Below are 14,566 nucleotides of genomic sequence, written 5' to 3' on the forward strand. Positions count from 1 at the left end.
GGATCTCCTGCTCGTCTGCTTCAATGATGATGACCCGATGTAGCAAGTTATTAATATCATGGATGGTTGCCGCTCGCAGTGAAAATCAAATCTGAGGTCTGAGCTGTTCCAGCAGTATTGGTAAGAAGGCAACTTCACTACCGGGAGCTAGTCGGTGAATGAGTTTCCTCTTCTGCAACAGGGAAAGCTCCACAGATTCATTAGCTCCTTGTGTTTGTCCATAAAGTTGAGATCAGAGCTTGGCAGTAGTCTGCGGGCGGTTATATTGATTATGAAATCAATATAGTTATTATATATAATATTATATATCAAGTTGTAGGCTTCTGTATTGCCTGGTCCAGGACAATTCTTCTCCTTTCAGCATACTCTGTCCATTGCTCAATAGGCACTCTGTTCTTGTAAACGAGTTTGTAGACGAGATAGGAACAGTTTTGGGTCTTCAAGTGGCAGGCCGCTGAAGGTTGCCATTGTCACCGGCGGAAATACTGCATGGGTGTCCACAACCAGGCAGTCAATGTTGTTGGGTGTCTTGTGTTGGTCTGACTGCTAACCTGTGGTGGGCAGAGTATGGCTAGGTCTAGTCCTCTCGCCCAGATGATCTTTGTCCCATGTTGGATGCCACTTGTGGCTGAATGGCTTCAAAGGCATGTGGCACTTTAAAACCTCGTGATAGTCCTGAAAAGGGCTGTTTGAGGTTTTTGGAGTGGTGGCCCTGAAAAGGGCCATTAGTGTGTTTTGTGAGGTAGCTCTGAGAAGAACTGTTGGGTCCGGAAGATGGTCTTCGGTGATGTCGGCTCAGCTGAAGTCGGGGAATTGTGACTTGTCCATTGGAATCAGACAGTTACCCTCAGCAGCAGTTGGGTCCCCACTACAGCGGTAGTGGTGGCCCCAGAGCCCTGCAGTGTCAGTTGTTTCTTATATTTTCTGATATTAACACACATTTAAAAATATTAGAAACTAATATAGATGGCATAAAATTAAATATATTAGAAAAGTATTACACATATAAGTACAAAAAAATTTTCATTTTGATAAAACATCAGACAGTATTTATAAAAACTGAGGGAGACAGTCTTATAAAAACTGCAACATATAGCAGCACTCATAAAATAAACTAATACCGTTTTTATTATTTTAATATGGTTTTATTATTTGAATACTACTTTTCTAAATTTTTATCCTGCAACAACAAAGTTATTTCAATCATGACTGAGGATGCGGGATCCTGCAAAAGTACTTTCATGAAAAATTAAGTAAGATATGTCTTATTATTCTATACTAGATGGTTTATTTAATAGAATTTAAAAACTACTTAACAGTACTGAGTAGTATTATGAATTTTACACTTTAATCTTAAAGATTAAGATTTTAGTAAAGTAACAAATATACGAGTATTGTTAAGCATATAATTTTAAATTCTATTAATATAAACCACCTAGTACAAATTAAAGAATAAATGAAATTCTGACCTATAACATGTGATATTTATTTTCTTTAACCTAATATTTCATTCCAAAGTTTCCTTGCTTTCTTATTAAACCTATCTAGCAATCATTATTTTTCAACAAGATCTTTACAATCAGGAAACCATCTCATTTGAAAATCAATCATAGCTTAAATAAGCTGTCATGTTAACCTGAACTCTTTACTCTATTTGATGATAAATTAAAAATATATATTCAACATTTGAGTAGGTAGAGAGGTTAGTTTTTCAAAAAAAGTCATCCAAAATGGGACACCAATAATACCTGGAAGTTTTGTTGCTATAAGATTGAGACTGCACTAGATAAGGTCAAAATGCATAAATTGTAGGACTTATCCTCTGTCTTTACCATTAGTTTCACGGCAGTACAAAAGGGATGCCAATTTCACAAGCACAGAATATACTTAATTCTTGGACTTAAATTTTATACAGATAATTTTTTTGATAGTGCAGTGCTAAATAGATTGACCAGTAATTTGTTTTAATTTCTAGATTTTGTGAAAAAAAAATGTTAGCAGATTGTAAACACAGCATTACATGATAAATTTGCATGACATTCATTAGTTGCTTTTATGCTTTTCAGGGAAGTCTCTCGGGAAACTTCAATAGATGGGATTCTCTGTAAGGGTTGCTTATAAGGTTACAAAAAACTCAAGTTATGTCCGTATCAAATTTGAAAAACTTGAACAATAGTCTAATTTGTGATGAAATTCAGCACAAGAAAGCAGATCTGTGAAAATCATGTAGGTAGAAGTTGTTATCACAATAATGCATCTATCCTATTCATCATATCTGATCTATAATTCCTTGATCAAATATTAAATCCTCAACTTCACCAGGCTCTTAGGCACCAGAGACAGCTCCTTTTGATTTCTGGATGTGTTATAGTGTTGAAGATGCTGTTGAAAAAAATCCTAATTTGATAACTGGGAGGAGATAATGAATGCAACTGCACAGCTGGTAGCCATTCCGAAAGAGAACTATGAAAAATGTTTCTAGAAATGTAAAGACTAATAAGTAGTATGTGATCATAAGGCCATATAAGGTGATTTCATATGAACTGTAAACTCATGTAGAGAATTTGTATTATTATTGCTGCAAAATTACTGAATGGTTGTCTTTCAATTTAGTAGCGAGGTTAATGGAAACATGACTAAGCAGCTGTGCAGAAGACTAGTTTAACAACCCGGGATGAAATAACCTGACTTCTCAGGTCAATAAGGATGATCTCCAAAGTAATGGAAGCATGAAATTAGTGGAATAAGCAAATATGTATGTCTTTAATTGTACTTACATTGCTGTATAGTAGCTCATGCTGATGATGGATCTCTCTCTTTATTTCATTAATATGTTTACCAAGTCCTTTACAAGCAGCATGATTGTGTCTTAACTCAGTAAGTCGTAAACTAGCCTTACATTTTAATTCAGAATATTCAGTCCATTGCTCAGCAAGCATTTTTTTCAACTTCTCATTATCTTTATCAACTAATTTCACACCTTTCAGCACTTCCTGTAAAAATATATGAGTACATTTGAAAATATTAAATGCAAGTCATTAAGATGTTAAAAAAAAAATTATAATCATCTGTCTTAACTTTCCAAATATACTCAAACTCTGTTAGTACAAACCACAGCTAATCTGTGGTTTATATCGATGTATATTTTTGATACAATAATTTCTTTTTGATCAAAATGTATTTCACATCATCATAATTATGTCAGTTATCAAAAACTGGCAACATCAGTAAGGTATAAACATAACTGGTCTTAGTGACTTTACAAATCAGGTGTTCAGTTGTTCCAGCTGAATTTCTATATGAAACAAGAGTTCATGTAGACTTTATAGGAGTTTGAAGAGACTTTGATAATGGACTGACTAAAGTGATCCTATGCAGTTGTAAAAGCTAGTAATATAATATATACAGGCGTCCCAAGAAGAAATAAAGGAACTTTCAGGACATCTTCTACTGGTGAAAATAGTTCACATTTAACTTTATTTGGCGTTGAGTAATGGCTAGCATTTCGCCTGTACTTCAGTTCTTCTAATAAAAAGAAGCCATACTGTAATTTTTGGGACCCAAATTAACGAGTGAAGTTGGTGGTTTCTTATATAATTTGAGCTGGGAAATAGGATAAAACAGGTTCCAGAGTTGTAACTTCAGAAGGTTAAAATATGAGATATAATTTATTTTTTTAGGTTTGCAGTACAATAGCTTTGTTACATGACAAATGCAGAAGATTTAGTAAAAGATTGTACAAAATTTAATTCTGTGAAAATTAATGTAAATTCAGCCAATAAAAATTAAAATAAAAACTTTTAAAAATCAGCTTTTATTAAAGCAAAACAGACGAAAAATAGATAGAAAATATTATTCTTTCTGTACATAATAAACATTATTCTTGATACAGAAAAACAAAAGAAACTACATGAAATGGTAAATGATAACAGAATAACAAACCTCAGTTACAATAATTGTTTGAAATTCTCTCACAACGTACATAGTACTCTGCCTGATATTTCCATGAGGAAATTTCTGATATGCAGATATTTCCAGTGCCTTTCCATATCATCTCAGCATCGTTTAATATAACTTCAATAGCATTTCATATTTTAATGAGTTAACTCATTAAAATATGAATTAATTAACCCTTCTTTGGTATTAACTTTGTGTTGATATACTATAGTTTTCATATGGCCCCAAATGATGTAATCTAGTGGTGTTAAGTCAGGGGATTGTGATGGCTAATCGATTGGTCACCCATGTCCAATCCAATTTAAGAAATTAGCATTCAAGTGATTTCTAGCTACTACAGAAAAATGTGGCGTTGCATCATCGTGCTGTAAGATCATTTACAATCTAGTTTGTAAAGTACATTCTCCAAAAGAGCAGGCAAATTATTTTTCAAGAAATGAATGTATGGCATCTCCTGTAAGGTCTTCATTGAAAACAAATGGTCCCAGAATTTTGTCATAAATAAATTAACTGAATTACTGAAGTACTCAAAAATAAAGTCTGTACCTTTGTTGTTATTTATTTTCATAGAAGATGTTCCAATTATTACATGCAATCTGAAATCTGTCTATTTTAAACAATGTTTTTTTTTTATTGATAATATGTATGTAGTTATGGCTTGTGTAATGAACATCGTGCACTCCTGTGTACAAATAAATTAATAAATAAAACAGATCACAAAATTGAACAGTGTCATAGGGCTTTATATCAGAAATAGCTACAATTACTCTTTACTACATCAAGTCGTACTGGCTGGGGATTTTTGTGGGTGTAAAAAAATATTGAATGGATAAAAACACAATTTGAGGTTTTAATCTTTTAAAACTTTATTGTAAAATGTATTTCACTTTCCCTAATACAAATTTGAGAAAATTAAGAGCAAACTCCAATGTTAGTCTTAAAGCCTTTTTAATTAATAAATCTTTCTATTTTTTATTCTTTGTTAGAATTTTTTCATGTTATACCTTTTAATGAAGATTAATGATCTGAATTAGCCATTGGATTTTTCTTTACATTTAGTTTTATTTGGAATGTAGTTGATTTTGGTTTGATAGTTTTGACAAATAATATGGTTTTAGTAGTCATACTATGCAGAAAAAAGAAAGATCGAAATAGAAATGTGGAGTCGTAGAAATTCTGTGAATAAGTTGTTTCACATTCTTTAAGTGCAAATTTTTTTTGAATGTTATATGCATGACCATATGCCTAGCTAGTCTGCACTGGGGCTGCAAAGTTAGTTGTAAAGATTCTGTTGATATTGTGTATTTTGAGCAACAGATTAATGTATTCTTTTCTGTTATAAAACAATTTGTTTTATATTCAACTTAGAAGAGAGAAAAAAAATTACCTCTTTAATATTTTCTAAATGATGGTTGGCTTCTACTTGCGATACAGTTTCTGTTATCAACCTATCATATTGATGCTTAAGTTGTTCATGGAATTCCAATGCCCTCTGTAAAAATGAAGTTTTACTTTCTAATTTCGCTGAATTAACTGATGTCAAACTTCGATGCTCAGTAACTTTTGCTCCAAGATTTGATAACATTGACTGCATTAATTTTGCCTATGGCAGAAAATAAAATAAAATAGAATCTGGAATCAAAACAACAGTAAAAATGTAAATTATGACACACTTATACATTCATTCACACTCATTTTTATATTAATTTTATAAACAGTTTAGTAACTAAAAAAATATTTAATCAGAATGTAGACCGACTGATTAATCAATTTCTTCTTTAGGAATAAACAACAGAGAGTTATTATACTGGCCAAATATCAAACATAAAAGGTTACCTCAGTCAGTAATAATAAGGTTACTGTAGTTAGAATTACTGTTTAATTTTGCCAATTCTGGTTCACAAGGACAAAATAAAAAACAACACTAAGAGGGTGGTAAGGACCTCCAGCAAACAAAAATCAGAGGCAAAAAATGAATTCAAAATACAATTTTAAATTACTTTAATTCAGAAAAGAAAATCATGAAACTATTTTTTTTTAAATGGTAAGACCAACACTAACAAGATTTTATTAGTAACTATTTAAAACAATCCCCTATCTAGAATGAAAATTGCATACGACTTCAGTTTTTGGTACTTATAAATGGAAATAGAGCGCCAACTTTTTTTTTGGGGGCAATAAACATTTTCACATCATCATCTGGAAAAAAACACATAAAATAAAAACTAAACTAAATATTAAAGCACTTGGATATGATATTTATATAGTAAACATATAAAGAGACAACTAAATAAACTGTACAGCATAAATGGAAAGAGTCCAAGACATATGTTGGTAGCGAAATAAAACCAAAGAACATAAAAGAACAAAATTAACATCCAGCACAGCCAAATGGTATACACAGATGAAAAGGACCCTATGAATAATCCAATTTTTTAATCAAGATGCACAGCCTTTAAAAATTGCTAGATATCTGATATCAGTTCATTGTTCCCCAACATACTTTGCATGTCAGCCCCTAGTTTAAACTTGTGATGCAATGCCAGATAACAGATATAATCCACAAGGATGCAGTGCACAGAGAGTTGGCACTGCAGCTAGCATAAAGGGGTGCGTCTGTTTTAATAATCAGATATCCACAAGTGAGCCTATGTGCCCTATTCACAAACAGCAAATAATAACCTTCTCTTGACGGTTATTTCTGCATGAAGAGCTCCTCAGTGATAGAGTGTGCTTAGTTGGATGAAGTTTATTATTCTTGGTAGCATTCCATTCACCATGTCACTCATAATGTACCACCCTCTTCAGAAAACAGACAAGATCATTCGAAACAATGTGATTAGTGAATGGAGGTTGTGAACAGGCCTATTTTGCTATACTATCAGCAAGCTCATTGCCTGAAATTCCAGTATGACTGTGCGCAGAAGCTCACAGTTGTATTACACTGAGTTCATTACAGAGATGACAGACTGTATATCGCAGACAATAGGATGTCATATCACTAATGGCTTGCAAGGCACTCTTAGAATCTGAATAGACAAGTATGTATTGGAATGTTGGGCTAAGTACATTTAAGGCCTTGTTAATTGTAAACAGCTCTGCAACAAAAACACTGATGATACTGGGAAGGCCAAACATGTATGTCCTATTGCCAATCACAAAAGCACAACCAATAGAATTATCATCTCTACAGCTGTCTGTATAGGCTATATAACATCTGGATTCACACTACTTACAATATTAAAAAATTTGTTTCTTAAGAAAACAAGATTCATGTACTTTTATTTATATTGACCAAGACTGGAGCAATATTTCATGAGAGAAGGCCGCCAAAGGGGGTAGTAACATCACATAAAAAATTAGATGTTTTGTTGCAGTTTAATACAAGCTACGTTCAGTGTATTGCACAGAAATGGCTCACCACTTTCCATGAGTAGACTTATCAAATGGCTTGAACAAAATTCAACTGGAGCAAGATGCATGAATAAATAATGGATTGTTGCATGACGGATGAATTAATGACGGACTGCATCTAGCATTCTAAGAACAGTAGCTCGTGCGGACTAATAAGCCACACAGCCGTAGTCCAAGCGAGAACAGACTAGAATTTGGTAGAAATGCAACATGAATACTCAATCAGCTCCCCATCAAGTATTAGGTAAAACTTTCAGCATGTCTAGGACTTTTAAATATTTTACCTTCAGCTCCTGTAACTGTCACCCGCATTAGTCGTTTGTCAAACCACATTTCTAAAAATCTAACCTGTGTGCATGGTTCAACTGGTTCACCATGCAAAACAGTTGAAGGTCAACATCTTCCCATAAACATGAAAAGCAGACGCGTTTTGTTTTGCTCCAGAGAAAACATAAATCCAGTCATTTTACAACACAATCAAAAACTGGTTATTGTATTTTGGAGTAGCTTCTCACTAGTAGAGAAAGTTCTAGATACTACGTAAATTGAAAAATCATCAACAAATAAAGAACAGATAATAGGTTTTCACATAAAGTTTATTGTACTAGTTATGGCTATGATAAAGTAATAAGACACTTCCCTTTAAAAACTTTCAGATATCAATGTACCAACTCAGAAGTACCGATTATTAAGGAAACCCCTGATGAATACAAGGGGAATCCCCTTGCATATTCCATTCATGAAGTGTATTTAGGATTCCTCTCCTTCATGCTGTGTTGTAAGCCTTTTGCAAATTGTAAAATACAGCAACCAGACATTGGTAAAGTAAAAAGACTTTTTGAATGATAAATTCAAGAGCAACCACATGACCCATAGATGGTCTACCTTGGCGCAAACCGCACAGAGACAATCTGAGAGTTTTTCTCGAGGTACCACAACTAGACGACAGTTTAGTTGTATCCTGCACAGGATAATGGTTAAGCAGATAAGATGATAACTTGTGGGGCATGATTTATCTTTACCTGGTTTCAGTACAGGAATCACCAGTGCTACTGACCAAGAATTTGGAAACGTGTGGTTAGAGAATATTCTATTATAGATACAGAAAAGATGTTATAATGCAGTATCTGGGAGGTGTGATAAGATACTGAGCCTGATATGATTTCTAGAGGAAGTGTCCCGAGAACTATTCAAGGCATACCTTCCTCATTATACAAAAAGGGCATGTTTAATTCACTTGTGAGTCTCCAATTATGAATGGGATATTTTCTACCTTCAACTTATATCTCACAAACTCAGGAAAGTGTGATATAGTAAGTGAAATTGTCCTAAACTACCTTCTGAATGTATTTGCCACTCAATTAGCGCAGTATCAAGTATTCTACTGCTTTCCAGTCCGATTGGTTGCGGTGACTGTGTTCAGACTCAGTTCCTTAGTACAGCTCCTTAGTACATGCCTGCAGTCTTCATCCCACCAAGGAACAGCAAGCCTTGGCTTTCCCAATGTTAAAGAGATGAATTCATTTGCGCTATTGAGAATTTGGTGTGGAAACCTGGTAAGTTGGTGGATTGTGCTATCGCATTTGTCATACTGGCCAAAGGAATCCTTTTATCTGATTCAGTCCACTTTTTACAAGTGGTCTACGATCGCTTCCAAAGAAATTTTCAGAGACAAGCTTCCAAATTTTAAGACCCGGGAGGGAGTAGGGTTGTTGAACATAAGGACAGATTGATGCACAAAAATATACCTGATAAAGATGATGCAAATGTGTATGATCCACCGTTCAACAAGCAGAGGTCTAAGTTCTGCCTTAGTTGATCAACCATAGTGTTTTGGGAAGAACATGATGTCGAGCCCAACGAATAATGATGGGCAGTGAAATCGCCAACTATTAGGCAAGGTAAAAGAATCTGAGAAAACGGACTGGACAGATCATCTTAACAGATTTCAGAATTTGGAGGAAGGTTAAGCTACAGGTATTCATTTTTAATGGCATATCACTCACTATCTTCACTGAGACTGCAGGGATATTTGTCACCAGTGGAATATGCGAGGCTATTATGATTTCCTTCATATCTGCTACCCTAAGTTTGAAGGGCGCATCTTTCACAGGTGTGTCCGTGAAAGGACACATCATCAGTCGCCTGCAGATACAGTATTAAAGGATTTTCTTTCTTTATTAGGATATTGAAACATTCATTGGAATGTTCCAATACAGTGCAAACATTCCAATGAATAACACTGGTACCCATAAAAATATTATTTTATGTTACACACACAATTGCATGCAGATTATTTATCAATAATATCCGGATTTTCTTGTTTCTACTGGTAACTTTTAAGAAGTGCTTCGCTTCTTTGGACTGGCCTCCGTATCCTCTAGGGATTCTTGAGATGGCGGTGGGGACTTGAAAGCCTGGGAGGCCATAAATACCATAGCAGATGATGAATTTTCTGATCCCATGCAGTGGGAATTTTCTTTGATGGTGGATTTGAAGTGGTTTTTGGTAAACCACTTTCAGACCTTCTAGCAGAAATTATCTTCTTGCCAGGACTCAATGGTGTATCAGCAGTTGTGAGGGCCTTTACTTGTCTGATAAAGCTTCAACCAGTTTGGCAGTTCTTTGCAAGATCCACATTCATTCTCTTTTTGTATATTGCTTGAAGAGAGAGCCTGAACAAAACTTACACCAGGTTGTACAGGATTCCTCATGCTGAGGGACTTTCTGTATTCCCATTGAGCCACAGGAAAGAGAACTTTCTGTTCAGTACAATTCTTCAAAATAGCTTACTCTTCTTTGTAAATGGGGCAATCGAGACCTTGCTGGTGTCGACCTTTACAATTTGCACATTTTTCTACCTCAGTGCATTTTTCTACCTCATGTCATTGTGTCCCATACAAAAAGAAGTTATTAACAGTAATGTAGAAAATATGCCCTTTTTTTCAAACTGGTTCTTTCTTAAGGTATATGAATTGTGGAGTCGATTGTTAAAATAATTTTGGAGGAGTTTTTCAAAATGTTACTATTTCAATTTTATAATAGATATTGCACTGAAAAAAGTACTAATCTATAACATTGAAGAAAGTCTTTTTTTCTATTAATACTATACATACAGGTGTTTATGTATTTCTATACAACTTTTAAAAACTACACTTACATTTATATTTAATTAACATTTTTAATTACCTGTGCTTCAAGTTCTCTATTTTCATTTTCAAGTTTACATCCGGCTTGTCTACAGAGGCGAATATCTTTATCAATTTTTTCAAGCTGTTCTTTGACCTCATCATTATTCTTCACTTGATTATCTCTAAATTTACGTTTATCTAATAGTTCTTTGTAAACTATGATTGCATTCTTTTTGATAGCAGTTATTTCCTGTGAAAATAAATATAATACTTTTTAATATAATTACAGTCTTAACAAACATGCTAACAGAACTTAGAGCAGAGCTTGTAAATTAATTTGAAGACAGGAGCTTTTTCGTTTCATTATGTTGTGGCTAGATCGCTTCATCATAACAATATGAGGTTATATTATTTTACATTTAGTTATCACAATATATTAAATAATAATGTTTGGTGGAAATTTATTCAACATTTTGTTACAAAATCATATTTTTCATACTTAATTCAGTACATCTGAGAAGTCACTATACCTCTCCCTGCAATTAACATGTTGCTACTAGGTTTGAATGCTACTTGGTTCCTTAGAAGTAATTTCTTTACCGCAGTTGGTGTCCCTGGTCTTAAGATCACACAGAACCCTCATTCATTCCCTTGTTTCAGGTGCAAAGTCATGTCTTACAAGAGTGGATGCAGTTACAGAGTTGAGGACTAGTCAGTGACTAAGCCAATGCCACAAACGCTAGTGATTTAGCAAATAATGTCACAAATTATAAACGGGTCAATCCACATCAAGTTACTCAGTGGTGTTAGCATGACCATTTTATATTTTTGCAATTTTTTATACATTTATTCTCTCATATTTCAGCTCACTCATTTTTTAAAAATTGTTTGTATGCGCTAGGTTAAATTTTACAATGCCCTGCACGTCAATTTTTTCTTTTTCTTTTTTGGCATTATCAGTTTTTCCTACATATCAAACTACCTGACTTACAGACTTTAAATAAACATCATTGCATTCTACACAAAAATGTCTACATTTTATGTTAAATAAATAATTTTCCTACCTTGTTTATTTATGCCTTAAATCAGCTCTGAATCTGAACATTTAGAATGCAAACATTTCAATTTTTCCACAAGTATTTCATGATGAAGGGAAGAGACATCAGTTCTAATATTTATATCCCTTCTTAACATATTTTTAGAGAGCCTATTTATGATTCTGAAGCCTATTTACGATGCCCACTTCCTTATTTCTTATAAAAGATCAAAAGTTCAGGAAGAATTTTCAAAATGTATGATTTTTGATGCCTTATATATAGAAAGGGAAGGTTATAAAAATTCAGAAATTGTTTAATTTGAAGCCCCAGGAGTGGAATACGCAGGAAAAATTAAAACCTTATTATTCAAATGATAAGCATTATACTCTAGCAACAATATACCCAAAAAATTGTAAAAGCAGAAAGAAAAATCTTACAAATGAAATTCAAAAAATTATATTTTTGTTTAGCCACAGAGTAAAGTTAATTTGATAAGTTTTATAATTTCAAATAATAATTTAGGCCATGTTAACTGAAAAGAAAATATTTGAAATAGTGGTACATGGCAAAAATGTAAACTCAAATTTTGACAAATTTAATAGTACGTACTGAGTTTATGTAAACAAAATATGAATGTAAAACACAAAAGTATGTAATTACAAATATTACATACGTAATTACAAAGTTTTTTTTCTTTTTTTTATATTGAGCCGATAATCCATCACTAAAAAAAAATAGTTTTTTTTTCACTGAATGTACATTCCTAACTCAGTCAATTAGAGTTGGAAGACAGCAACTGGACATTATTACAAAGTTTGTGCAATGAGATTTCACAGATAATGTTTCAACATATATTATATATATTACATAAAAAAATATAATTAATATAAAAATATATATAAATTATAATTATTTTATTAACAATATGTAGTAATTTTTGTATAGAATACAACAAAGGTATTTATTTCAAACCTTAAGTCATTTAGTTTCTGATATATTGGAAAAACTGCAATAATAACAATGGTAATGGCTATTATTTTAAAAGCTTGAGATAAAAAATAATGTTAAAAACAGCAAAAATTGGCATGCAGGGAATTATAACATTTAACCTAGTACATTCAAACAATTTTAAGTAAAAATAAATTTGTTTGAACTCTTGAAATGAAAGAATAAATATATAAAAGCTGCAAAATCAAAAATTGTCATGAAATCATTTAATTTTAGATTGGGTGATTTGATATGGAACGACCCAAATGAATTTAATTTATATTTTAAACATGCACCTACCTCAAAAAGTAACAATGCTTGATTGGGAGAAATGAGCATTTGTTTCCAGTAGTAATAAAGATAGGCCATGTAGTGGATGAAAGAAGATGCGAGTGCAAACGTGTCAATAAAACATGATTTGATTGAGCAGTTTCCAATTAAAACTATTTGTAAACAAGTGATCACACAATATACATAGTCAACAATGCATGATGATTACATTAAAAAAAACTTTTATATGAAATTGTTTTGATCAACTTTTGTGAATGAATTTTTGAATGGTCACACATGCAATATATATTAGCACATTTCCTGCACAAGTGTTGTTTTTTGATGAATGTGTAATTTATTGCAGTTCTCAAGCTCTGAAATATGGTTTTCAGGTCCAATGGAGAATTCTCATTTTGGGTACAAGTTCGAAATAAATCCACTGCATATATTGATAGTGCTCAGCATGACATTGTGATACTTGTTTGGACTGTATTTTGAACAGTATGAATGTTGATTACTTGCAAATAATTTGGAAAGATGGTTAATGCATCAATTTAAATGAAGGGTATCAATAATGTGTCTGGATACTGCAAGATGGGACTCTAGCTCATTTTGTCCTTTGAGTGTGGTATTTCCTACACAAACAATTTTCAGGCAATGCTAACAAGTATCACCAACTTCATTGTATTAGCCATCAATTAAAATTTGGCGGATCTTAAAGAAACTTTTGATATGCAGCGTATACATTTTTTTTTCTTGAGAGATCCTAAGAGTTTGGGACTCAAAGCAATTAAAAGATTATACAATTTAGTAAGGGTTAAGGTAAGAACATGACAGGATGGATATTGTGGATTTTGAATCCATTATGGGTGTTAGTTTTATATGCTATTCTGTTCATTTTGTGTTCTGATAAATTTAAAGGAATATCTTATGAAAGCAAATGTTCATGAATCATATATAGAACGAATCGATTATAAGCCATTTTGTTTGCAGAGTATATATATATATATATATATAATTGATATATCATATATATTTAGGTGCAGAATTAATTAGATGATTTAAAATTGCTTCCAAAACATATACTGATAGTTAATGTAGTAATTGCAGTGTTGGTTTGTACAGCAATCCAAAACTTTAAGTTGCCATTGAGTGTTGGCCAGATGGGCAAACATGGTTGTTTGTCTACTATAATTCACTGTAACTTTTGGCACTTTTAACATATAGGAAGAAATGGAGGAACCCCAATATGCCAAATGATTTTAAACAGAGTAGAAAAGTTTAGGTCAACTAGATCTACGCAGAACATTGCTGATCTAGGAATGAAGATCTACACTGCTGAAGAAGAATTTTAGCCATCCATGAACAATTCACATCCTAAAAAATGTGGAGTGGAGTTTAAGAACAGCCCTATAGCAGAGTTCACAATGTTCTGTTAGCTAACATTTTGTAGCATTACCCATGTCAGATGGCAGTTTAAGGTAGATGTTACGCATAGATTTGCATTTTCATCCGTTTGAAATTCAAATTGTTCAAGAATTACTGCCTCAATATTTATATCACTGAATGAGATTTTGCATAAAGCTCTTAGAAATGATTGACGCACAAGTACAATTTTTATCCAGTTTAATACAGAGAGATGAGTTCATTTTTATCCAAATGGATGTGTCAGTAATATTTGAGCATTATGTGGACAACTTTAACTTGTGGGTGAAAAACGCCTGGGCGTTATCATCGCCCGGTAGTTATTAGTAAAAAGGTAAAATTACT

The 14,566-nt window shown here is 32.9% G+C and overlaps 1 protein-coding gene across 2 annotated transcripts in view; it reads right to left on the minus strand.

The window, feature by feature from the left end:
- LOC142332895 (coiled-coil domain-containing protein 39-like) overlaps positions 1-14,566 on the minus strand; it is an 81,855-nt gene that overhangs the window by 46,102 nt on the left and 21,187 nt on the right. For both annotated transcript variants that reach the window (XM_075379588.1, XM_075379587.1), the window contains exons 7-9: positions 10,561-10,752; positions 5,345-5,560; positions 2,778-2,993 (exon numbers count right to left, since the gene is read on the minus strand). In XM_075379588.1, the coding sequence (XP_075235703.1) occupies positions 2,778-2,993; positions 5,345-5,560; positions 10,561-10,752 (624 nt within the window). The remainder of the gene's footprint in view (positions 1-2,777; positions 2,994-5,344; positions 5,561-10,560; positions 10,753-14,566) is intronic.

Source organism: Lycorma delicatula, chromosome 12 (genome assembly GCF_047948215.1).
Source record: "Lycorma delicatula isolate Av1 chromosome 12, ASM4794821v1, whole genome shotgun sequence".
Classification (NCBI taxonomy): domain Eukaryota; kingdom Metazoa; phylum Arthropoda; class Insecta; order Hemiptera; family Fulgoridae; genus Lycorma; species Lycorma delicatula.